Source organism: Xenopus tropicalis, chromosome 6 (assembly GCF_000004195.4).
Source record: "Xenopus tropicalis strain Nigerian chromosome 6, UCB_Xtro_10.0, whole genome shotgun sequence".
Taxonomy (NCBI): domain Eukaryota; kingdom Metazoa; phylum Chordata; class Amphibia; order Anura; family Pipidae; genus Xenopus; species Xenopus tropicalis.
In genome coordinates this window covers 51,158,671-51,183,235 of record NC_030682.2, presented here as the reverse complement: position 1 = coordinate 51,183,235, position 24,565 = coordinate 51,158,671, and the positions used below count along the sequence as shown (strand labels likewise).

General features: G+C 39.8%; 1 protein-coding gene across 1 annotated transcript; it reads left to right on the top strand.

Annotated features, from left to right (window-relative positions):
* The first annotated feature begins 448 nt into the window (after positions 1–448).
* On the top strand, positions 449–19,578 carry gask1a (golgi associated kinase 1A). The gene is made up of 5 exons (XM_002937853.5): positions 449–942; positions 7,607–8,959; positions 15,400–15,522; positions 17,621–17,724; positions 18,285–19,578. Exons 1-5 carry the CDS (start codon positions 940–942, stop codon positions 18,487–18,489), a joined length of 1,788 nt encoding a protein of 595 aa, XP_002937899.2. The 5' UTR covers positions 449–939; the 3' UTR covers positions 18,490–19,578.
* The last annotated feature ends 4,987 nt before the right edge of the window (positions 19,579–24,565 follow it).

The following is a 24,565-nucleotide window of genomic DNA, read 5'->3' as shown; positions in this document are numbered from 1 at the left end:
TAAAGTTAGGTGAATGTTGAGACTTATAGTTTAGGAGCAGTGAGAGGCCCAAAAGTTGGACACACCTGGCATGGACTGAAAGTTCCTTCAACAGTGCCAACTGCTTCTAAAAGTCAATTTATCAGGGAACTGTTAAGGACAAAACAGTTCAGCATACAAAAGCTTTCTTGCCTCAGCCAAAGCTATACAGTCTATTTACCTGCATTACATACAGTGGTGGGGTTCTACACAGAAAGAGGAAAGATATGGATCTGTTAAAGTTTCCATGGAAAAATCTCTGTCCAAAACAACAACAGAACTCTTATCGTGAAAAAGATGTTGATTAAAAGAAGAGACTGTAGATTTTCCCCTGCCAGACCCCTTTGATACACACATGAACTACCCCCCTCCTCTGCCTCACCTCAATCCCACCCTCTCCTGCTGCTGCTGCTGGGGGGCTGGTCTGAGCCGGCTGCTGAGCCCCACAGGAATGCTGCTAGAAACGCTCTCTGTTTTAGTGCAGAGAGCAAACTGGCTGAGAACCATTTGGCTGCACAGGACATAATTGTTATTGCACAATTGTGGCACACACAGAATACAAAAGGAGTGCAATAGTTCCAGCAAGGAAAGCCAAGTCTGACTGAGGGGATATACTCCATTGCACAGTAGCTTGGAGAGGAAAACAATGCAGGAGTAAAGCAGTTTCATGCAAATCCAGCACAAGGGGAGAAAACCTGGGACTTAAGCATCTGGATGAAATTTGGGAGGGTTTTGCTGGTCCAAACCAAAATCCTCAGGAAGGCGATATTCCCCTCGCACAAAGCACTTGTAGGATCCTAAGGAGAGAGGAGAGAAAGGCACTGACTGATTGTTGTGTGGACACTCAGGCTATTCCCAAGGAGACGGAACTGTGAGTGTCCTCTGATGGCTCCCCAAGGCAGCCACTCTGCACACTAAGCAATGGTACGTATGGCATCACCTTGTGCCCACTGCCGCTGACTGTAGCCCAAGAGACCAAACTGAGCAGATCTCTGCCTGCTGGACAGCAGCTTGGCACATGTAACCCTTTCACTTCTGGGGGGCAGCTATCCTCCTGTATTGTTTGTGTCAGGAAAGTAATAAACTCATCAGAAAAGGCTCATCCTTACACTGGCAAGTGAAAGACAGGGGTACAGGATGATCGGGCCAGTTCCTTTCAAAGCGTTAGCCTTTTGTTAGATGTATATTGGCGAGTAGCTGGTAAATCTGCTGAGATCTTGCAGCTGAATAAACAGACTTGTGGCTTCCCAGATACTTGTACCTATGTGTACTTTGTACTGCTCTAGGGTAGTAGTGTTTCTCAGACGCTTCTAAAAACATCTTGTTTTTACTGAAAAGAGTAACATTTGCTAAATAATTGTGCCCTTTGCCTGACTTATAATACTAGTATAATATTACAATATAATACACAAGAGCAACGAATATACTGCAAATTTTATCCTTATAAATGGTTCTTAGTGATGTCATCAGTTATAATTTGTGTCACATGATTTACCGAAACTTGTGTATTATAATAAATAATATACAATCTAAGAATATTAAAATCACCTTGGAGTTCCATGAACTGTATAAAATAACTGAGTAATCATGGAACTCCTCTGTAAATAAATAATAAACCTATATTTTACTACATTATTTGCTATATAACAAAAACAGAATTAGATTGTTTTATTTATTCAGTATATTTTGAGGGTGTCTTACTGTGGGCTAAAACACTTCTAAGTAGATCAGCACATACAACAATCAATTTAATGGCAATTCTTATGCACATTGCAAGTTATTTGTTGTACTCTGTAACTGAATGTTACAATATATGAACAATATATTATAAAGGGTTACAATTTCTGCTTTGACATTCTGTTTATATATCGCCTACATAATCTGCGGAGATTATTTATCATTTACCTCAATTCGTCCACCAGTGGATTTTACAAATCTGGGGATCTCTATCACACACTGTGAGTGTGGGAGGAAACTTACACACAGGGGAAACATACATGTATCTCAGACCTTGGGGATTGTGATACGTTTCACTCACATATATTAAAGGAACAGTAACACCAACAAAGTGTTTAAAAATAATTAAAATGTAATGTGCTGCTGTCCTGCACTGGTGTGTTTGCTTCAGAAACCCTGCTAAAGTTTATATAAAGAAGCTGCTGTGTAGCCAAGGGGGCAGCTATTCAAGCTGGAAAAAAGGCACAGGTATGCTCTGTAGAATACGATGTTATCAGCTATGTAACCTTTGCCATTTAGCCCTATTTCAATTTGAATAGCTACCCCCATGGCTACACAGCAGCTTTGTTTTTATAAACTATAGAAGTATAGAAGAACAACTTTTACCAGCACAGGGCAATAGTACATAATATTTAATTTCAATTCATACACTTTTATGTTTTGATGTTACTGTTCCTTAAGGGTAAGAACTCTTGCAGGCGAGTAACCGTTCCAAAAAGGCTTTCCATCGACAACAATAGAAGTCGCCACTGGAAAGCCCTTCAAACCGCTTTGAAAGTTTCCCCCTGCAGGCAACTTCACGCAACTTTGGAAACCAAAGCAATGCAAAGGGCTTTACACTGGTGGCTTCTGTTGTTGTCGATGGAAAGATTTTTTGGAGTGGTTACTTGGCCGCGATAGGAGAGATCGAGTAACTTTCTCCGTGGGTTCTTACCCTAAAATGTGAGCATCACTCAACGGCCTTGGGTGGTGCATTTATATTCCTGAGCCACTGGGTTATCTGCCCCCCATTTGTGCTCCCTGACTGCAACTAAGCTCATATCATTAGTTAGATCATGATCTAGACTTATTTTACCATGGTCACTGGTTTTCTTATAAAATGACCAGACTGGATGGTACAGTTGTGCTGTTTGTTGTGGTAAGCCCAATTGCTCCACTGATAGTGAATAGCCTTATCTGCCTAATCTGCCAACTGAGCGAATCTTAACATGTATGGCCACCTTTAAGTAATCACTATAGAGTGTCACTGCGGACAGTGACTTTGATGCTTTACTGAATTAGCAGCCCAGGCTGGGCTTGGGTTGGGGGAGGGCAGGTTAGGGTCAGCATGGGTTAACAATTTGTTGACTTCTGTATGACTGTTTGACAGTAAGGTGGTCATACACTGATATATGTCTGAACAGCCCATGTGAAAAACTGATGGATACCATAGGAGTGCCCATGCATTTTGAACCTACCATTCTATTGCAGCATTTGTTCAAGCAGACAGCCCAACAAATCAAACAAATCTAGTGAAGAGGAGCTACAGCACATAATGACTTTGTCATCTGCTAATGCACCATATACTGGCAATGTGGTCAGCTGGCAGATTCAGTTATTAAACTTTGCTTATCAAAAACTATCCATGATAGCTGATACCAGTTGGGATTGCCTGCCCTACATACATTCACCAAACATCATACAAAAGGAAGGCTTCATTTAATGGGAATGTGAAGTCTCTTGGTACTCCCAGTGCAGTGTTGCTTTAAGAATACATGCTATTGTTGCTGGACAACTCTTAAAATATGCTGGTGAATACTAAAAGTTCATTACATTTTTTTTATATTTGTAGTTAGTCAAATTAAATATATAGTCTAGCTATAACAGCATATATGCCCCACTGAAATATATACTTATTTTTATTACCTATTTGGATTTCCTAAGTTAAAACATAGAAAAATGACTGGGTTATATTACTATACTATACTATTACTATATATTATATTATTCTGTAAAGCGCTGAGTAAATTGATGGCGCTATATAAATAATAATAATAATACTATACTTATATAGATGTTATCAGTAATGCTTTGTCACAATGAGAGCCATTTGCCATGCCAGGGCCCCACAATTGCCCTTATCTCCTGACAATCTTTGCCCTGTGTGAGAAGCATCTCACAAACAAACAGCCCAGGAAAAGTTACACTCAATATGCACATTACATATATTTCCTTATTACTTTCTTGTGTATACAGTATTGTAAGCATTATGACCATATGATAAATAGAAATAGTGCATATGTAATGGAGATTGTTTGGTGCATCCCACTGATGTTGATAGTAGAATACAGATTGTGGCACAAATATTGTTTGTTTAGTTTATGAGCTCAGCACATTGTTCAAGACAAATACTGTAAGTTTTTCCATCTCAGACTTGAGCTCAAAGATGGAATTCCGTGAATGTTTTTTTTCTGATGACTGGCTGCAAAAATGTCTCAAGTAATTCTGGAGGACAGAACTTGCAGACTTCACAGCTCGGCTCCTTGGATGCCTTTGTGGAAATTTGACCCTGTCTTTTCCTCTTGCAGACCTGAAACTGCTCATATGCGGTACCTTATACTGCAGAAATCCCTTTTCAAAAGTGCATTTTTTATCAGAACCACTGCTTAATATGCAGAACTATAGATGTAGTTCATTATATGCAATAAATTACAATCCTATGGTATTTTATTGTAGTTACTAATTAAAGGACTCCACAAAAATAATCAAACACATTTTGCCAAATAAGAAAAAACATAATTCTAAGCAAATTTCCTATTTACATTCAATAATCATTTGTAATTATTTCATTTGCAAATGTAATTGTTATTAAAATCATGTCCACTGTTCATTCTGACTACCAGGGCTGGATTACCCACTATGCGCCGTGGGCGCTACCTAGGGCCTGGCTAGTTTTAGGGGCCTGATTGCAGAAACTGTAAAAAATTCAGATGCAATGTGATTGGATCCATGATCCAGGCTCACTGCTGCCATGAGAAACTTGCCTGTCAGCAACACCCGGCAAGATAACAGGGGTGTCTCCTACCTTGCTTAGGGCCCCATTTAGTGTTAATCCAGTTCTGCTGACTACAAGTACCTTTAGTCAGCTCTCCTTTAGTCAAGACTCCAGTTCCCACAATAACTTGCAAGCTTTTGGGATTCTTCTTCACAGTTCAATTAATCACAGGCATGCATGGTACTGTGGGATGCAGAGTCTTGGCTGGACAATGAACATAGCTCTGATAGGCCCTAGAGAGCTGGGGGAGAGTTGTATTAAATAATGTTGCTTTAAGGATGCACCCATGATGCTGCCAGACTACAGTTCTCTCTTCTTAATTCCGTGCTCCAGGTTATTATGGAAGCTTGGTATTACCTTTAATAATGTTGGCATCTTTCATTGTTATTATTAATGGAGCCAGGTAGCAGCCACATTTATAAGTATGAATAATATGTTATCATTTTTAGTTTTATTTGTGTTGCTGATATGCTGTTGCAAGAGAAGGAATAGTAGCACGTGGGAGTCTACGGAATGTCTGAAGATTAAATAAGGGTCAGTTCACAGGAAAAGTTAAACACTGCATTAAACATACAGAGAATATGAGCTAGAGCCCTGGCAGACTATGCATAAACCCTATGCATAGCAAATCAGAAAATACTTAATAAATCACTTCCTACTGTAGCTAATTTAGCAACATATTTAGGCCTTTTAAGATTTTTTTCAGAGAAATGGACCATATTTGATGGCACAATCACTATATGTGTTTTTAAGGAAGATGGTAATGCTAGATAATTGCGCCTAGTAATGCTATCAAGTCATTAGGGATAAAAACAAACAATTATAAATAAATGCTACATCTAATATTGCATTTCCATTGTACATGTCAGTACATTTGTAATGCTGAGCTCAACTTTTCCTTTTACCATCTTAGGCCATCCATACTTGCCATATAAGAGCTGGCAATAACTAGGCCAAATAGGTCATATATCAGCCCATTGATATGATCAGGGCTGCTTTAATAATAAGACAAAAGGGCCATTTGCCCTGGGCCTGTCACCCTGCAATTCACTTGCATGGTTCATCAGTTCATCCCTGTTCATCTAGTATTACCTCTCCTTCCATTGCATAAACAGGGCACCCCAGGCCACTCGAAACCCCTGCCACCCATGCGCTTGCACCCCAGCCCTTACTTATTCAGTAGTCCCCTCTGCTTCTACTACTGTTCCACTGATCATCTCAGCTGCACTGGGCACTGAGTGGGTGGCAGATTCAAACACCTATCAAAATCTTCAGTCCTTTTATGTGCTGGGCGGCTGTGGTGTTGTCCTACATCCCTATATGAATTTTTATTCACAGCACTGCTCAAAGAAGCCTTCAGCCCACAGGCAAAAATGGTTAGATATGGCCAGTCACTCACTGTGTATGTCCACACTAACTTCTCAGTGCCTGCAGAGTCAACCCCATGACCCAGCAGTCAGTCAATATATTTGTGAAATAATATTATTTTTCTTATATTGCTGCAAAGATGGATGATCACTTATAAGTACTGTGGTGTATTACTGCAAGTTTTAGAGGATATGGTATCAGTTACCCATGCAGGGTGAGGGGGCCACCAATCTGCACTTTGTTCAGGGACCACCAAGGCCTTAAATCGGACCTGGGTTTGATCTCTGAATATGCGGAACTGGAACAAACAGATCTTTCTCTGAATGGCCAGTTTCTGCCTACTTACTGCAACAGCTGTTTAAATACTTAGTATTTGGTATCCTTGGCTATTTATGAAGTATTTTGCCTCAAAGCAAAATAATAGCTAGAAATTAGTGTCTTTGAAGCCAGACATCCTGTGCTGCAACGTGTTCCTTCTTGCAATATGAACTTGAATTTCAATGTTAACAGCTATAATAATGGTGGAGAGAGCAAAAAGTTTTGTGAGTTGCACAATTTTTAGTGACACAAACAATGAATATTTTTCAGCATGGATCTCATAATAAAAGAAACAAAAATCACTTGAAAATACAGAAGGCATGTAAGCACAAATCAACAGCTTGTGTGGAACCAGCATTACCCTGAAACCCTCAAAGCGCAAAATATTGGCCTGCTCAGTGTATATGCTTTATAAAAGGTTGTGTTCTTCCACTGGACCTTTAGGTCTATTATGACCAGAGGCCAGACAGGTCAGATATCTGTACAATATAAGGTGCTATTCTATTTACTGAGGGATTTTAAGGCTTGCGCATTTGCACTACCTATAGTAAAACAGGAAATGTGTCTCTTTAAGTTACCAGGTGAGGCTTTTTGCCATTCCGGTAAATTGGGGGATGCTGCTGCCTGTGGCAAGGTTTTTACCTTGCCTTATGGCAGGAGCGCCCCTGTACAACATGCCCAAGCACAGATTTAGCAAGTTGCTACAATAAATTGAGCAGTTCAAGCTTTCCCCCTTTCTATGAACTATACACATATTCATAAAAATCTACAGAGTGTTATCATTATCATTTCCATAAGCCTCATTCTCCGTAGACACTGGGCAAATAACATAGTTGAACGGCTTTCAGAGTGTAAATGTGAAGCTGAATTTTACATATATCTGTTAGAACTGAGCAAACAGATCAATAACATGAATAATACTCTCATGATTACAGTCACTAATTTCTAAAACAATTCATGGAATTGAGAGTGACTTTACTGTGAAAGCATTCATAGCTAGGTCTGCAACCACAGGTTATTGGATAGTCTTCCAGTTTCTGTTATTTGACTTAGAATCTTGCCAAGAAAGAATGAATCGTTCCTTGGACTGACATGATTAATTGTAATGCAATGCATTTCTTTCTCCTGTAGGCCTTGAGGTTATGCCTGAGGATACGCTTAAAGAGAAGGCCTGTATTTGGAATCTGCTTCTTGTTCGCCTTAACTCTACTGTTAAATAATAATTTTTCCACATTCCCAGCTCAAGGCAATGTTAAACAGAATATTGAACACAGAAAAGTTGTGCGGCAAAAGCGGTTGTGGGCTGACACCAAGATCAATTTGCTCAGTCTGATCCAAAACTCTGACCACAGAAGCTGGGATTCTGATGTTCAGAGCTACAGACAGGAAGTGCAGCCATACATTAAGCCCAGCCATGATTGCAAGGAGAAGAGCAGTTTAGGTCACACTGGTGATCAACAACACTGGAAAAGTAATCCCCTTGACACCAAAGAGAAGAGGGAAATAACCAGGCAACTTTTACGCGGTTTGTATACTCCTACAGATATTAAGCCAAAGAACATTATTTTAGTCACACAAAGGAACAACATTGAACAACAATTCTCTGACAATAATCTGACTGTATTTGCTGTCCAGCTGTTTAATGACATTAAGCCAAAAAATGCCTTTCCTCCCAAACTTTCTACAATGAGAAAGAATCCTCTACAAGATGGTTTTGGAAAAGTACAATCAGTTGTCACAGGCTACTCAGCAAAAACAAGTGATAGTGTTCCATCAGGAAAGACTTCAGTTGTGGCAAGGCCAAATAAAACAGTTTCTATTTTGAAAGTGAACAGTGACAGTAAGAGTTTGAGCTATACCCAGAATTTTTTCATGAATAATAAAAAACATTGCTTAAAATTTAAACCAAAAAAAAACCAAGAATACCATGCCAAGACCAGTTTAGGATTTAATGAAGAAGCACCACCATGGTTTACATCAGATGACCTGAAAAAAATGAGGTTATTGTCAGAAGGCGAGGTTGTTGCAAAATCTCGAATTCCTGCACATGGACAAGTTTTGCAGGTGGGTTTATGTCCTCTTGCTGAGAATTGTCAGCAAGGGAAGATTTGTTCAAAAGGACTTTGTGGATTAATAAAGCGTCCAACCGATTTATATGAAGTCCTGGCTTTTCACCTTGACAGGATTTTAGGGTTAAACAGGAGCCTGCCAGCAGTGGGCCGAAAATTTACAAGCGATTTACTGCCCTACAAGTATACCGACGGTGCCCCAAGGCCAATCATATGGTGGGCTCCAGACATTAAGCACTTAAATGACACAAACAATGATCAAAACTCTCATGCACTGGACTGGATACAATACCAGCAGATGTTGAAGCACAGGTGTGGCATGGGGGACTCTTCAGTGAATATTAATAGACCTCCTTGCCTGGGCATCAAGCATACGGAGTGGGCAATGCTGGCTCTGTTTGATTTTCTCCTGCAGGTACAATCTGTTTAATATCAGTATAATGATTTAACGCACATGTAAAACTTTCCTACACTACATTCGGTGTGTTTCTGGTGACATTTTATGTTGATCAATGGTACCAGGTGTGCCCCTAGTTGACCTTAAACTGCTTCTAAGAAACAAGGCATTCCAGATTCTAATAGATGTTTATAAATGGCATTTAAATAAGTCTGTTGATTAGTTAAAGATGGAGGACCTATATGAATAACAAATAAACACAGGCTTCATACATGGCATGGTTATGGGATCTCTTATCCAGAAAGCTCCAAATTATGGGAAAACTGTCTCCCACAGATGCTATTCTAATCATATAATTTACATTTAAAAAAAACCTGTCTAACTGCTAGTTGATCCAGAGGGAGGCAAAATAAAAACCATCTGAAGTCTATAAATTCCAGTTTGGCAAGATTCTTTAATAGGTCACTTAATATAATATAAACTATCTGTTGGCTAAGTATTTTTTCTGGGGGTATAGTTTTGCTTTAAGGACAGTGCTTCAGAGCATAGATACCAGTAAATATACTTTTACATCCTTTCCCTTGACCCACCATTTTGTGGTGGGCTGTGTGCTCCCTCAGAGATCACATGACCAGAATTAATGCAGCTCTGACTGTAACAGGAAGTGTGGGAGCAAAAGACAGAACTCTGTCCATTTATGTATGTGTGCCTTGGCTTGTTTGTGTGCACTGTGTTCCCAGGAGGTGCCCAATAATTCTAAAAATGTTTTAATTTTAGAAAAACCCAGTAGCACTAACTACTAAAAAAGGATATTTTTTATAAAAGTGCTTTATTTAGATGAAGCAATGTTTTACATTTGAGCTTGTTTATGCAATATACTTTTATAGAGACCTACAGTACATTGTTTGGGGATATAGTTTTCCTTTAAGGAGCACACAGGCTATATCAGACTCAAGGCATCAACCCCTATAGAGAATTAGTGGGATTACGTAATAAAGGGCAATGGGTTACTGCTTCTGGGCAAACTTAGTGCCTTTTCTTACGTACGGTCTAATACTTAGCTTTGGCGGGATGAGAAGGATGTGCAACTTACTATATTGAAAGTGCTGATATAGAGCAACAATTTTAAGGTATCAGAATAGAGACGCCTTGAGTGAAGCAACTTGAAGTGTTGGACAGTCATGCTAAAAAAGAAACATCTGATTCGGAGGAGTTATACTCTAGAATCAGGGCCCATTCAAAAAAGCATAGAGATCATTGACTTTCACAACAACTTGAAGTGATTTCATCAGTTGCTGATGATTTAACAAAGAGAGCCTGCTACTACAAAGAGAGACATAAGGGTACTGCGGCCACGTCAAGGAATGCAAGCAGCGTCTGTGCTGATAAGTAGTGGGTGAATGAAGGAGGCAGTGCCATAAATATTCAGGTGCTTAATGTGAGTGTTAATGTGAGTGGTAGACAGCAGCAGGGTCGGACTGGGCTGCCAGGATACCGGGAATAAACCTCGGTGGGCCCCGGCTCTAGTGGGCCCCAGCAGCCCAGACCCGACTGTTGCCGGCACTCCCCCTCCTGAACGCTCGGGTGGGGGCCCTGCGAGGGGGGGTTAGGGGGGCCCCTATGGGGGGGGTGGTTAGAGGATGCGCCCGGCTGAGTGCACCTGCAGGGCCACTGGGACGGGAGCCCCGGTGGGCCCTTCACACCCCAGTCCGACCCTGGACAGCAGGAACAGAAGGAAGCCAGGACAGTCACAAGAACAGTTAGATGACTTGTAGTTCCTTGGGAATCAAGCAGCACAGAAGGAAGGAGCCTAGAAGTGTTCAGGTATCTCATATTGTAGAACGCATAAGGGGATCCCTGGAACATTTGTGAAGCCCTGTATTCCATGACTGGCACACTGGTTAGGGCAATATTTGACTACTTCTTCTAAAGAGGTGTACCAGAAAAATGTAGACAATGTATTTTTTTAAGAAAGCGATTTTGCTATATCCTTTGACTGACAAGATTTACATTTATGTCCTTGTTTGGTTTATGGCTATGGTAAATGAAGAATATGGTTCTGCAGAATCAATAAAAAAGGTTTGAGCAGCATTATCTGTTTTGGATAAACTCTAGGGTATAGGCAGTGAGATTCTGAAAGGGGATTAGATTAAATCCAGTTTCAGTGGATATGTAAAATGCAGTCTCCTCAATGGTTCTTTAAAGTTTATTTCAGCAGCTGGTACTCATATGCATAAGTACAGTTTATGAGAAAGTTTTGCTACAATTAGCTATCTTCATGGGCATTTTATGGTGCTTTAAGTGGTTCAAGACCCACATTCTTAATCGTCTCCCTGGCAACAAATTTTGACTGAAGGCTTGAAATTTAACAAACTTGTAGTCAGAATACATTACAGGCAGAGTTAGGGAGACCAGATAAACAGTATTATAATAGACTATAGCACACCTAGGAAGTTAATTAAGTTCTACAATCTGGCAAGGAACCCTGTTGTGGATGTGCCATATATTTAGAATTTAGCTGGAGAACCATGTCACTAGTGATGAGTGAATCTGTCTCATTTCGCTTAGCCGAGAAATTCGTGAAAAGGCAAAAATGTTGCACGTCAAAAGAAATTGTCGCCTGCAGCTATCCTTTTGTCGCGTGGCTATTATTTTGTCGCACGCGGCTATTCTTTTGTCGCCTGCGGCTATTATTTTTCATCCGTTTCGTGAAACAATCCACCAATGGCAAAATGCGGAAATTCGCCGCAAATCCATGCCTGGCGAAACATCACTACATGTCACCACTAACAGAACCACTGAAACTTACTATAGAAAGTTAGCAAAGGCTCATAAAAGATTTGCCAGAGGTTCTATTAGAAAACAGTTACATTATTATGCAAGTAAAAACAAAATTACAGTGTATTGTGATTTTCAGGTGGAATTGATGCAGTTTGCCCCAATATGTGCTAGAAATTCTCAAACACAGACTTTGTGTACCTGCTGGCCAGAAACATGGCAACTTTCCTAAACCATCAGACTTTATTTGCGTCTCTGCCACGCTTTCAACACAGAACCCTGGCCTGATCCTACCACTACTAAATACATTTACTTGCTGCTCTGCACATTTCAGCCTGAGAAGTCAAAGAATCCTTTTCTTAGAATGCCTCATTCCATGAAAGTAGATCTTACTGAGAAGACTTGACACAAATCAGCCTTCCAGGAAAGGAAATAAAAAAGGAGGAAAGAGTGAGGATTTGAAGCAAACCACATTGCTTCTTGCTAAGTAGTTTAAACTTGAATATTGATAAGTGCATATTCTAATATTGTGCTTATTTTATTTTAGTTTCAGATTAGGTTTATTCATCTGCTGCATGTTTGTATGTATAGCAACCCTGTAATTATGTTAGTTTACAATAAATTCCCCCATCCTCATGCAGGTAACTATGCCAAGCCACAGTGTTAAATGCAAATGGACATTTGGAAATAGAAAATCAAATCAAAGATCAAAATTAGAAATAAAGCATGTTTTCAACTACAGCTGGGCCCAGGGACCTAAGGGGGACAAGGGGTAAGACTAATTACATATTTCACCACAGATTTAAGCATTTCAGAATTTTGAAGCTTTTGAGTCAGTTTGTGATCTGAAATTGTCAAAACTAAAGTAGTGCCATGGCAAGCAGAAAGGGCATATTACATGAAGCAGTTGCTTTGCTCGGCACATAACACCACAAGAGCTGCAACAAAAATAAATGTAACCTTCATGGTATTAACACTTAACACTTTCATTAGAATTTGCATATGCAAATTAGCTTAATAAGGCGTTGGAGACAACCACATGTGCTGAATGGGGTAAAAAATGTTCATGTGATGAAAAGTCATGCAATTTTAAAGATTCGGATTCAGTCCAACCAGGCTCTTGGATACAGCTGAATCCGAATCCTGCTGAAAAAGGCAGAATCCCGAATTGAACCCTGGATTTGGTGCATCCCTAAAAAAACAATTACCTTTAATAATCCTAATCCTAATAATAATATAAAAAAAAAAGAATTGGCCTAAAAATACACAATATTTAGGGTCTGGAATAGGTTCATTAACGCACTAAGGATTAGTTCAAATCGTGATGGAATTTGGACAAATTCAATCTATGATTCATTGTACTCCTGCATATTACCAATAGCGGAATCCAAGGCAATAGAGCTTTACTAATAAGTAAAATAAAAACTGAAACCCAAAGTAATGACTGAAACCTACAGTATACCTACAGAAAGATAACAATAGAGTGAAAATTGCTAGAACAGCTGGTAATGGCCATCAGAGAGTGTCAGAGGTCACACAAACAGTCACTGTAGGGAGCCAATTGTAGGAGCAGATGCAGAGCTTGACAAAGCCCAGTTAAATTGGTATAGGAACTTATATAAGCAGCTGAAGGGCCACAGGTAGGACTGTAGTAAGATAATATAAATAATGGGACCCAGCAAAATCTGCTGCAGATAATGATAGACCACCTTATCCTAAATGTCATTTTGTTTATCTGAACCTGATGAACAGGGCCTGGCCAAGATATTTTGGTACCCAAAGCAATTGATGCCAACACACCCCCCACCCCAGGTCCCACCATACTGCTAGCTCAAACCCCCCCCAAATAGTCACAGCACTGATCCCAGCTGCCACAGCTAGCAAAAGATTTATTATTTTGCAAAAGAAAAAGTATTACCATAAAGATGCACCTCCCCTTCAGTATTATTTCAGTATACTGAGGGCTAAACTGTGTGCTGCATACTAAACCACAGCATACTTTGCGTCAGTATAAAATATTTTTTAGATGTGTTTTTTCCCCTTATTTTCCAATGTGAATAGCACTTCTGCATCTTTTAGAGGTGGGGGCCTAGTAGCTAGATAAAATATTTTGTTCAGGAAAGAGGAAGCACAGAAGACATTTATTAAAAAAAAAGCTAAAAAAAATATATATTTAAGGCCTTTTAGAAGGCACATATTAAGTTACCTTAACATATAATTTTATATTAATCTTTGTTAGTTTCCCCTCTGGTCTGGTGTCAAGGAAAGAGTGATGTATTTGTTGTATTCACAGCCAAACCTAAGAGCTGTGAACTCTCTTCCAGAATATAAATCTTGTTACTGCCATGGCAATTATTCAAGTATAGAAAAGTGACTGGGTATAAGCTGGCACCAAATTTCACTGCCAGTTGATTCCAGTTAATGAAGCAATCCTCCATTATGTCATTTTCCATAGTTCCATCTCGGTGTGTCTGGACACACAAATAAAATCATTTTAATGTATTTATTATCATTGTTGTCTATGTAATAAATCTCTCTTTAATAACTTTGAAATGGTGTTATTTAGAAGTTAATTCCATGGTCTTACACATTTCTCAGTAACACTCAGTATCACTAAATGATCAATGAACAGCGCTCCTCCATGCTCCAATGAAACTGCCTTTCCTTGTCCCCCTGTTCTATTGCTGATCTGGCTGACTACTTAACTACTTGTCTACTTTAAGACTCAAATAAAATGTAACAGTAGTCGACTGTCCTTAGTCTTCATTCAGCCTACATCCTTCAAATCCCACAATTCCCTGCACACGTTACATCAGTAAGGAAAGAAACATCAGAGAGCAATGCATTGTGGGTTATGTAGTTTCTGCATTCTGTATGTAAGCTGTGGAGAAGTTGTAACAATTCATAACATCAGTGTTTAGTCCCCCTTCCCCTGCCAGGATTTCAAACAATGCAGAAAGAGAAGAACTGTTTCCTTCTGAAAGCTCAGAATCGGGCACAATGCACCGAGATGCTGCCTATACACCAATATTACTAAAAATATATTTGTTGGTTCAAGAATACAATTTTAATTAGTAGAATGAATTATCTGCTGTGTAAACATTGTAATTTAGAAATGAAAAGTACCCCATAAAAATCATGGCAGAATCCCTTTAAATAAAGGGGGCAGGTACCTGTTGTCTCTTAAGGTGGCCATACACGCTACAAATATGATCTTTCCTATGGCCATTGGTCCTGCCCGATCGTCAAGATGACCAACTAAAAATCTTTGTTCTGAAAACACCCCAGTACTCAGATATTCCTGGGAAATGAACGACATACCACTGTTATCTTTTTGGTTGAAAGTGGAGTAAATTATTATGCAGGATGAGAGGGGTTCCCAAACCTTTTCATATGACTGTATATCTTGAATAAAGCACAAGACAAAAAAAGTATGGTATGTTCAGCACAAGCCCTATTCATTGAACTCATACTGTGCATTTTAAGGTTTTATACATTTTTATCTTACATATTTTAAATTATTAAAATGTTATAAAGTGTAACGTCCATTTTCTACAGTAATGCCAGTAATGATCAGCAATAATTTAGCAATCGCCATGAATCCTGCATATTCAAGGTATGTGATGAAATCTATGATACTATGAAACATGCCAAGTATTCATAAAATTGTCTATTTATAGGTCCAGGATCGACTAGACCGCTATTGCTGCGGCTTTAACCCCGACCCATCAGAGCCCTGTGTGGAGGAACTGCTGCATGACAAATGCCGTAATGCAAAAGGACTTGTTTTAGTGCACATTTTGGTAAGTCCTTAGAGGATGGGAAAGGACTTTTGAGTAATTTATAGTAATTTATAGTAAATTTATTCATAAAGTTCTTTAGATAAAGTGTAAATGTGAACCTGTGAGGCTGATGCCACACGTGGCGTTTTTACGCTGCGTATTTTCTCAGCCTAAAAACGCAGCACAAGCCACACACAGCCCCTGACTATGGCATTTTTCAGCCTAGTACTGGTGACGTAGCAAATCCCGTTTCCATGGTGGTAATAGTGCGAAATAGTAAAAAATGACACGTATTTCCGCTAGGTCTGGCAGCTGCCTTTGTGTATACATAGGAATAGCTTGGAAAATCCTGGCGTATTTCGGTAAACACTTGGAAAATCCGTGCTAAGGCGTTTTCTAGTGTATTTACGCATTGTGTGGTTTGCTTCGAGTCTTTTCAAGTTATTTCTATGGATGATGATATCGTGTGTTTTTCAGCCACAGAGAGAATTAGAAAATACGCAGCGTAAAAACACCACGTGTGGCATCAGCCTTAGGTCTTTGTTTTGGCCTTCAAATTAGTTTTGCTCTAGAATTTGCATGTTTTAAGAAATGAGAAAAACCCCAGACCCCAAGACAAGGGACTATCGTGTATATGAATAACATGGCTATAATGCTGGGCTTCTTTTTCCAAGTATCCTGCTAGTATTCTGCTTATAGCAACTAGTTTTACTCAGATGATGAGCCTTTGGGGGAAGCAGAACTAGTATCCTAAGGCAGAAGGCTGGCAGTGCAAGAGTTGAATGATCTGTAGGTGATCAAACCTAAAGAGGAAGCAGCAAAATACTCGATGAAAGGACAAAGCAAAACCAGAATCAGGATAAAAGCCAAGAGCATCAAAGTGAAATGGCAAAGTATTAATGTGAGTGCAAACTGAGAGTGAGAAGTCACAAAGGTCATATGAAGCCAAGAGCACATAGTACAGTTAGTACATCAGTGCACAGGGTCGGACTGGGCCCCAGCCCTTGTTGGCCCCTGACTGACCAGACCCGATCCCTGCAGGGTGCTCCCCCAACCCACCGGTCTCCCTTCCCGACAGGCTTAAGGTAAGTTTCACTTACGTGTGATCGGAGGAGGTGGTGGGTGACCATGCTGGGGTAGTGTGAAGGCTGCTGCAGGGGCCCATTGGGGGTGCAGGGGCCCATGAAGCAGTAGCCCAGTGGGCTCTGTACCCCCCCCCCCCCGTCTGACCCTTTTAGTCCATATAGCAGTGCAGATAGCAGTGCAAACACAAAGGGGAGGCATAATGATCATCTGCATATATGGATGTTTCCATGGCTATCATAGATATCAGTTTTTAACTAAACTTGTCATCCCTGGCTATCTGTTCTACCATAATAGTCTCTTTAGGCATTGGGTGTTGCAAATCTTTGTTAATGAGCAAAGAATAAACACTTGGCTAGAAGCACTGGAGGATGAGCAGAGAAAAAATGGTAACAGTGGTCTGGTCTATTGAGTTTGTGGAAATGTTACCACTTTGGTAGTGAAGTTCATTTCCCTTAAACAGGCTGTAACTTCCCCGTCCCATTAGGCACTGCCAGACTCTCCAAACATTCACTAACCACTGGTTTTCACCTCTCACTCTGCACTTACTGTCACTTTACACACCTACATGATCCAACACCATGCTAGTTACCCTGACCTTATGTCTCAGCCCTCCATTTTAGAATGTAAGCTCTTGCGAGCAGGGCCCACCCCCTAGTGTCTCCGATCCTCATCCAATGTAACTGCAAACCATTTTTGTGAATTGTTTATATGTACATGTTAACTGTTATGTCTTTTGTACTCCTCTATTCTGTAAAGCGCTGCGTAAATTGATGGCACTATATAAATAATAATAATAACATAAAGATTTAACTTCTCCACATTCAATGATGCTCTGTAGTTCTGTCGATACATATCCACAGAACTGTTCTACAGAGGCTTGTAAGGCAAGCAACATGGCAGCCACTATTCACAAGAATGAATACAAATACACAGATAGAGAAGGAATATTCTGGGAATATAAAATTGAAAATAACAGAAAACAAAGCATACTTTTCAGTGCTTTTTTACTTAGATGACCATTGTTTCCCCATAGGTGCGTCAGAGTAACCCATCACATTTAGTTTACATTGACAACGCGGGACGACCCCATCACCCTGAAGACAACCTTAACTTTAGGCTTCTGCAAGGGATAGATGTGTAAGTCTGAATTTTAAAAGGACACTTCCAACTGTTGGATAATAAGGCTTTTTTAATCCTTGGTATTTGTTAGATGATTGCATCTTAAAGGAAATTAGTGTCTGTGGTTTACTGCCAAGTTTTGGGCTATCTCTTGACCAGCGTATAGTACGATTAATTACATCTTAGGCATTTTATCCCTATTGCCAAAATTTCTACAAAATCTCCTAATCTTTGGATATGTGTAACTCAGTGAGCCCTTAAAAGTGTCTAGTGACAAGGACATCTGTGGCACTACTGCCAGTAGTAGTGCTTGTTACTACAATAACTGCAAAATTGAAAATTGCAATTTCTCTAGTAGCCCCTAGTAACTAATCAACAAGCAATTACTGATTAGCCATTTAAAAACAAATACTGGTTGATATAGTCCAACATATAAGCTGCTGACTTAGTCTGAAGGAACCAAATGAGCATCTTAAATCTGCCTATATATATGGCCAGCTTTTGAGTGACAAATTTAATTTGGAAGCCATTTCCTTGTTAATTTATCAGATTGTATTTTTTTCTCTGGTGCCAACTAGGTTTCCAAGTTCAGCTGTGCAAGTGCTGGAATCGGGCTGTTTAGAGAACTTGCTGCTAAAGTCACTTCAGTTTGACCATGTGTTTTGGGAAAGCCAAGGAGGCTTTGAGGGCGTGAAGAAATTAGCTGAAACCATTAACCGAAGAGGAAAGCTCCTGCTGCAGTACATGGAAGAGCACAAGTTAACACTTTTACCTGCTCTGTAACTGTCACTTTTCTGCAAGATGAGGAGATGGAATTAGTAAAATGATAAACAATGCAGAAAAACACATTTTGCTGCTAATAATATTACCAATAGTTGTCATGATGTAAAAATATGGCACAAAGGGGACTCTAGAGACAAAGGCAAGTACAGAGCTGTTCCACCCATTACATTTGACTTTTAAGCCCTGCAAATCCTATGCTTTCTTTTGTTCATCCTTTAATTGCAGCACTGACCTTATCTGTAAGTGCCCATCTTCCCACTTGGACTTTCTCCCTACATTTGTAAATACAAAACTCAAGACAATGGAAATCTGCTTATGCATTGTGGTAAGAGAGATGGGCTAAGCAAGAATTTCCTTCTTTGACTTATAACAGCAGACCTTCTGGGCCTTAATGCTACTAATGAGTTATGGGGGAACAGTGCAATAGTTACAGCTTTATTTTGAACTTCCTGTGGAGCAGGTACTAATTTGTGGCATGACTGGTTGTTATGTAAACTTTTGCTTTAAACTGCAATTTCCACGAAGCAGGAGAATGGGAGCCATAGTTCATAAATGGGTAAAAAAGCCTGACATAAATGTTGAGCTCAAATCTCAGCTAAAACCTGAACAAAGTCCCCTTTATACTTTTGAACTATTCTAATACAGAATACAGCAATTTTTTTCTAGAAAAATATTAAACTACTGTCGGTGTGCATGTCCAAAAACATGAAAAATATTGCCAGTCTGGCTGCATGTTTTTAAAACCCTGCCTGTTTTTTCTCTCTGATACTGAGAAATGCTAAAGTGAGTTGCCCCATAGCAGCCACGGAATGTCAGGCCACTAGGCAGATAATTATGGGTCGCATCTAATTGGAGGATCACTTCAGTTGCGTACAGCTTCTGTATACTAGCTTTTTTTAAGGTAGTCTTTAGTGTTTCCTTGGCCAGGGGGATTGCAATAGCACAAACTTTTTTAACCTTTTTCATTTCCTTGTATTGCAAATAAAAAGAAGAAAAACACAGGTATAATTACCATCAAACCACTAACATAATAATCTTTATAACTGTAAAATGTTTATTTGTAAAATAAAGACTACAATGTGCAGCACACTGTTTCCAGACTCTGTGAGTGTGATGATGGGAGCGAGATTGAGAAGCCCAGGGATTATATCCACATCACAATGCAAATATCCCTTTAAGCTGAGCTCATGTACCTGTGTACATGTATTTATAACTCCAGCTCACAAAGCAATTATATAATTATGAATGCACATACATTATTCTGCGCTTATTTACACAAGCACAGTTTGGGCTAAAAAGTTCCATTTTGCAAACACTGCCTACAAAAAAACTAGGGAATTTTGGTCCCAACTTGCTTTCCAATGTGTCATTACGACATGCTTAGTGGTTGGTATAAATTCATGGTATAAGATCTTTTGCAAATTTTGTGAACTTTATTTCATTTACCCCATCAGGCAATTAAAAAGAAGTGTTTATTGTATGAGTTTTTTTGCCCCCCCCCCCTTTTTCCCGAATTAACCGGGATATCTTGTTGTTTCCAACTGCCATTAAGGCCTATTGCACATTTGGGGCCCGATTCACTAAAGTGCGATTTAACGTGCGCTATTTTTAGCGTGCGTTAAAAATTTTATTGCGTCTTAATTTTCGCGACTTTTCGCACGATTCACTATAAGCATACTCACGGTATTTCATGCGATATTTTTGTCGCGACAAATAGCGTGCGCAGTATTTTCCGCATGCACGCTATTTATCGCATGCGCTAATTGTCGCGACATTACGCACGCGACAATCGGCAGCATAAAACTGGCGACATTTTGCCCTGGGAGAGCACAGAGTGCTAGAGAGGTGCTGTATAAATGTTTATTTGCAAAAAAACCCCCAAAAAACCAATAAAAAAATAAGTAAGAAAAAAAAAAGAAGTGCTAGAGATAATAAAATGGGGGGGGGGGGGGGCATTTAAGAATATTTAGCCAAATACTTAGGGGTCCGTTTGCTAAAGTGGCTTAAATTAAGTGGGAGATTTTAGACACAGAATAAATGGCAAATATGGGCACTTTATTAAACGGGGACAAATATAATATTGCAATTATTCTGGCAACAAAACATTTGATTGGCAGTTATCACACTTGCCAGAAAATACGCTACGTACTAATTAACGCAAGTTTTACTATTCAGCAAAATGGGCTAAAGACAAATTGTTGCCAGAATATTTGCAAACATTTAACCCATATAGCATATTGATGCTGTTACTGATAAATGTAAGAGTGTAGGAGAAACTACATGAAAGTATAGAATACCATATCAATGAAGGATAAATAATGAGACATTACTCAGTTCAAAAGTAGAAAAATCTTAAATTTTACTATAATAATAAAATATTAAAATAAAAAAGGGGGAAGGAAAAAAAAACTTAGGGCTTGCTGCCCTTGAGTTCCTCAATGTCCCTCCTTAGTTGGGCCACTTCCCCCCGGAGCTGGGCCAGCTCGGCCTTCATGTTATCCAGGTCCTCCTGCATGGACCGACGTGATGGGCCTTCGTCGGCAGGAGAACCTGGTGGCTGGTATCCGGGGGGCTGGGGGGGGGAACTCAAGGGCCGGGGAAACTGGGGTCAAACTGGGGGAGGAGTAAAGGGGGGGGTGTCCGGGGCCTCCTCGGCCTCCATGGCCTCTTCGGCCTCGGGGGCCTCCTCGCCCTCGGGGGCGTCCTCAGCCTCTGGGGCCTGGCTAGGTCCTTGGGCCTCGGGGTCCTGTGAAGGTCCTTGGGCTTTGGCGGCCTGTGAAGGTCCTTGGGCCTTGGCGGCCTGTGGAGGTCCTGGGGCAGGTCCTGGAGCCTGGTCTGCCTGGGGTTGTGCCTCCGGAGGGAGGAGAGGCGCCATGTCAATATTGAGTTCTGTGAGACAGTATTGCAAGATGTTATTTTAATCTATTATACATATATATATATATACATTCATACACAGAGGGCCACCATCCTAAATAACGGGGCCCCTCACAACAACATTTTTTGGGCCCCCCTCCTCCCACGCCCCCACTGGCCCCTCCACCTGTGGACCCTCACATCAATCCAAAGGACACACAGACATTGTTAGCCAGGGCCCCCTAAAACATTTATGGCCCTTCCCCCAAATGACTCATACTATGGGCCGCTCCCTGCTGCTTCCCCCCTGCTTTAAACTCATTTATGCATATGTATTTGAAAATGTGTGTGTGTGTATATATATATATATATATATATACACACAGGTATGGGATCCCTTATCCGGAAACCCGTTATTCAGAAAGCCCCAAACTACGGAAAGCCCGTCTCCCATAGACTCCATTTGAATCAAGTAATTCATAATTTAAAAACTGATTTCCTTTTTCTCTGTAGTAATTAAACAGCACCTTGCAATTGATCCCAACTAAGATGTAAATAATCATTATTGGAGGCAAAACCATCGTATTGTGTTTAATTCATATTTTATTGATTTTTTCTTAAACTTAAGGTATGGAGATACAAATAACGGAAAGAACCCTTATCTGGAATACCCTTGGTCCCGAGCATTCTGGCTGTATATATATATATGTGTGTATATGTATTTGTTTTTCAAAATGCCACAACATATTTAAAATTCCCTCTTTATTGTCAACTTTATTGTGTATTTTTGAAAAAAACATGCATATATACTGTACACATATAAAATATATATATATAGAGAGAGAGAGAATAAACATTTCAAGTTCAAATTACTTGCTAAATCTTTTAAGAAACGTATTGTGTAAAACCATATTAAAGTAGAATAATTACCTGCAGCTATTTCAGCAATCTCCTGAAAGTTCCTGCGCTTCAGGTCTGACCAAATCCGCTGGAGCAGGCGGAGGACCATTTCTATGCGAAAGCCCCTGCGCAACCCAACTATTAGGTTGTGCAGGATAGCTCTCTTGCACTCATGGACCCCTATTGGCCCCAGCGGCAGCGCAGGAGGAACTCAATTATATAGCGCCCCTCCTCCATTAGCAGCTCTGAAACCCCAGGCATGGTGCTCTCAGTGTGGTGACAGCAGGCTCAGTGACACAAAATGGCCACAAGTCGCACATGTCACGAGATTCAAAAATCGCCACAAAATGGCCGCAAGTCGCGCGTGATTACAAAGTCACGACAAATCGCCAACATATACCTAGTAATGTATTTTGTGCAACTAAATTTTACCGCTATATAGTACTGTATATTATCACGACTAAATATTTACCGCTATATAGTACTGTATATTATCGCGACTAAATATTTACCGCTATATAGTACTGTATATTATCGCGACTAAATTTTTACCACTATTGTACTGTATATTTTGGCGACTAAATTTTTACCGCTATAGTACTGTATATTAGTAGCGAAATTCCATACATGCCAAGACTTTAGTAAAATTGAGTAAAAGGACACATACTTGAATAAATAACACTGTAAGTCCATATTTTATTGCCAAAAACTCATTTACTGTACTTTTCTATAATTTTTCGCCTGCCTGTAGTAGGTGTTAATTTTCGCATAGCCGAATGCGATATTTAGCGCGCCTAAGTTATAGTGAATCATGCAATCGTATTCTTTTCAGCGCGGAAATTAACGCATGCCTTAAACTAGCGCATGCGGTCGCGCGAAAATTTACGCATGCGATATGGCGACTTAACGCATGCGGTAATGCTGTAGTGAATCGCGCGCTAGTTGTCGCGACTTATTTAACGCAAAAAAGTGTGCGATAATTTTTATCGCACTTTAGTGAATCGGGCCCTTGGTGTTTTTACCAACATGGTGCTCTTAATGAAAAGCAATGACAGGCAGGGAAGATTTATTCCTGAGAGCACTCGGGTTGAAACACCACATTCACTCAGTTTAGCTGCACACAGATCAACGCCGTGCCTGTCAGTGGAGCTCCATGAAGGAGTGGGAGTGACTTTTCTCAGCTTGCGTACAAAATCATAGAAAAGTGTATCCATCCCATAGTGTGCCCTTACTGATAATAACCTGACAAAGGAATGCATTCTTACACTGTAAAATACTGTGCGTAAAGAGCAATTATATGGCAGCTCCTGTTGTATAAAAAAATGCAAATCAATACATTAACAGTAAACACTCTTTAACACTTTATTGCATTTATAGTAAATCAATTTAAATATAGAGATTAGTTATAAACAGCATATACTTCCCGTTAAAATATACACCTCCTTTTATTTCAATTTTTGTGTTTTTCCAGTGGATATATAAAAATGAATGGATGATATCAGTTTTGTGATGTTAACCTAGCTAATATATAGGGGTTATTCGTACTGCTTTGTAACAATGAGATGCTATGCCAGGGCCCCCCAGCTGCCATTATCTACTGCCTGTCAATTTTAGCCCTGAGTGAGAAGCCTCTCACAAACGGCTCAGAAAAAGTTACACTTTATAGGCTCATAGCATATATACAGTATCCCTATTACTTTTTTGTTTATATATAATTGTAAACATTATGACCATATAATTGGGTTGGTTCACTAAAGTGCGATAACCGTTATCGTATGCTTTTTTGCGTTAAAATAGACACGAAAAAAAACTTCAACTTTATTTTGCAAAAACTATTTGTGGACATTGATTCCAAATGAGCTAAAAAGGTAAAATGTTTTGCCATACAGAGTGCAAGGGCAAAATCAAGTTGAAAAGATTTACTGTCTAAAAGTACAAGATGAACTGACTGCTCAACTCTCTGTGTGCAGAAAAGGGAGGAGCAGCTCCTCATATTTTGTAAGAAAGACTTTCTTTGCAGGGCCACCTCCAGTTCCAGATCTAAATAAAATATAGGAATGCTTTTATTGTGTTGGCTCCAATAAGCAAGCCATAACAACAGTCACTTTTTGTTACTCATTGTTGCCCCAATCAATTCCCTTTACTTTCAAGTGTAACAATACTAAGGCAAGCTCTGACACAAACCCTACTAAAATGCTGCAAGATGAATGTAAGATATTTACCTGTATCTGGAGTCCTCTGCCAGCTTTTTCTTCAGGACCCTCTTTATGTCCTGGTTGCGCTTCTTTCAGTGTTGGACACTGCGCAGACAGACCCCAAT

Coding starts and splice junctions, on each gene's coding strand:
- gask1a (XM_002937853.5), top strand. Junction 8,960..15,399: donor TGTTTGATTTTCTCCTGCAG/GTACAATCTGTT, acceptor GTCTATTTATAG/GTCCAGGATCGACTAGACCG. Junction 17,725..18,284: donor CTTCTGCAAGGGATAGATGT/GTAAGTCTGAAT, acceptor GGTGCCAACTAG/GTTTCCAAGTTCAGCTGTGC.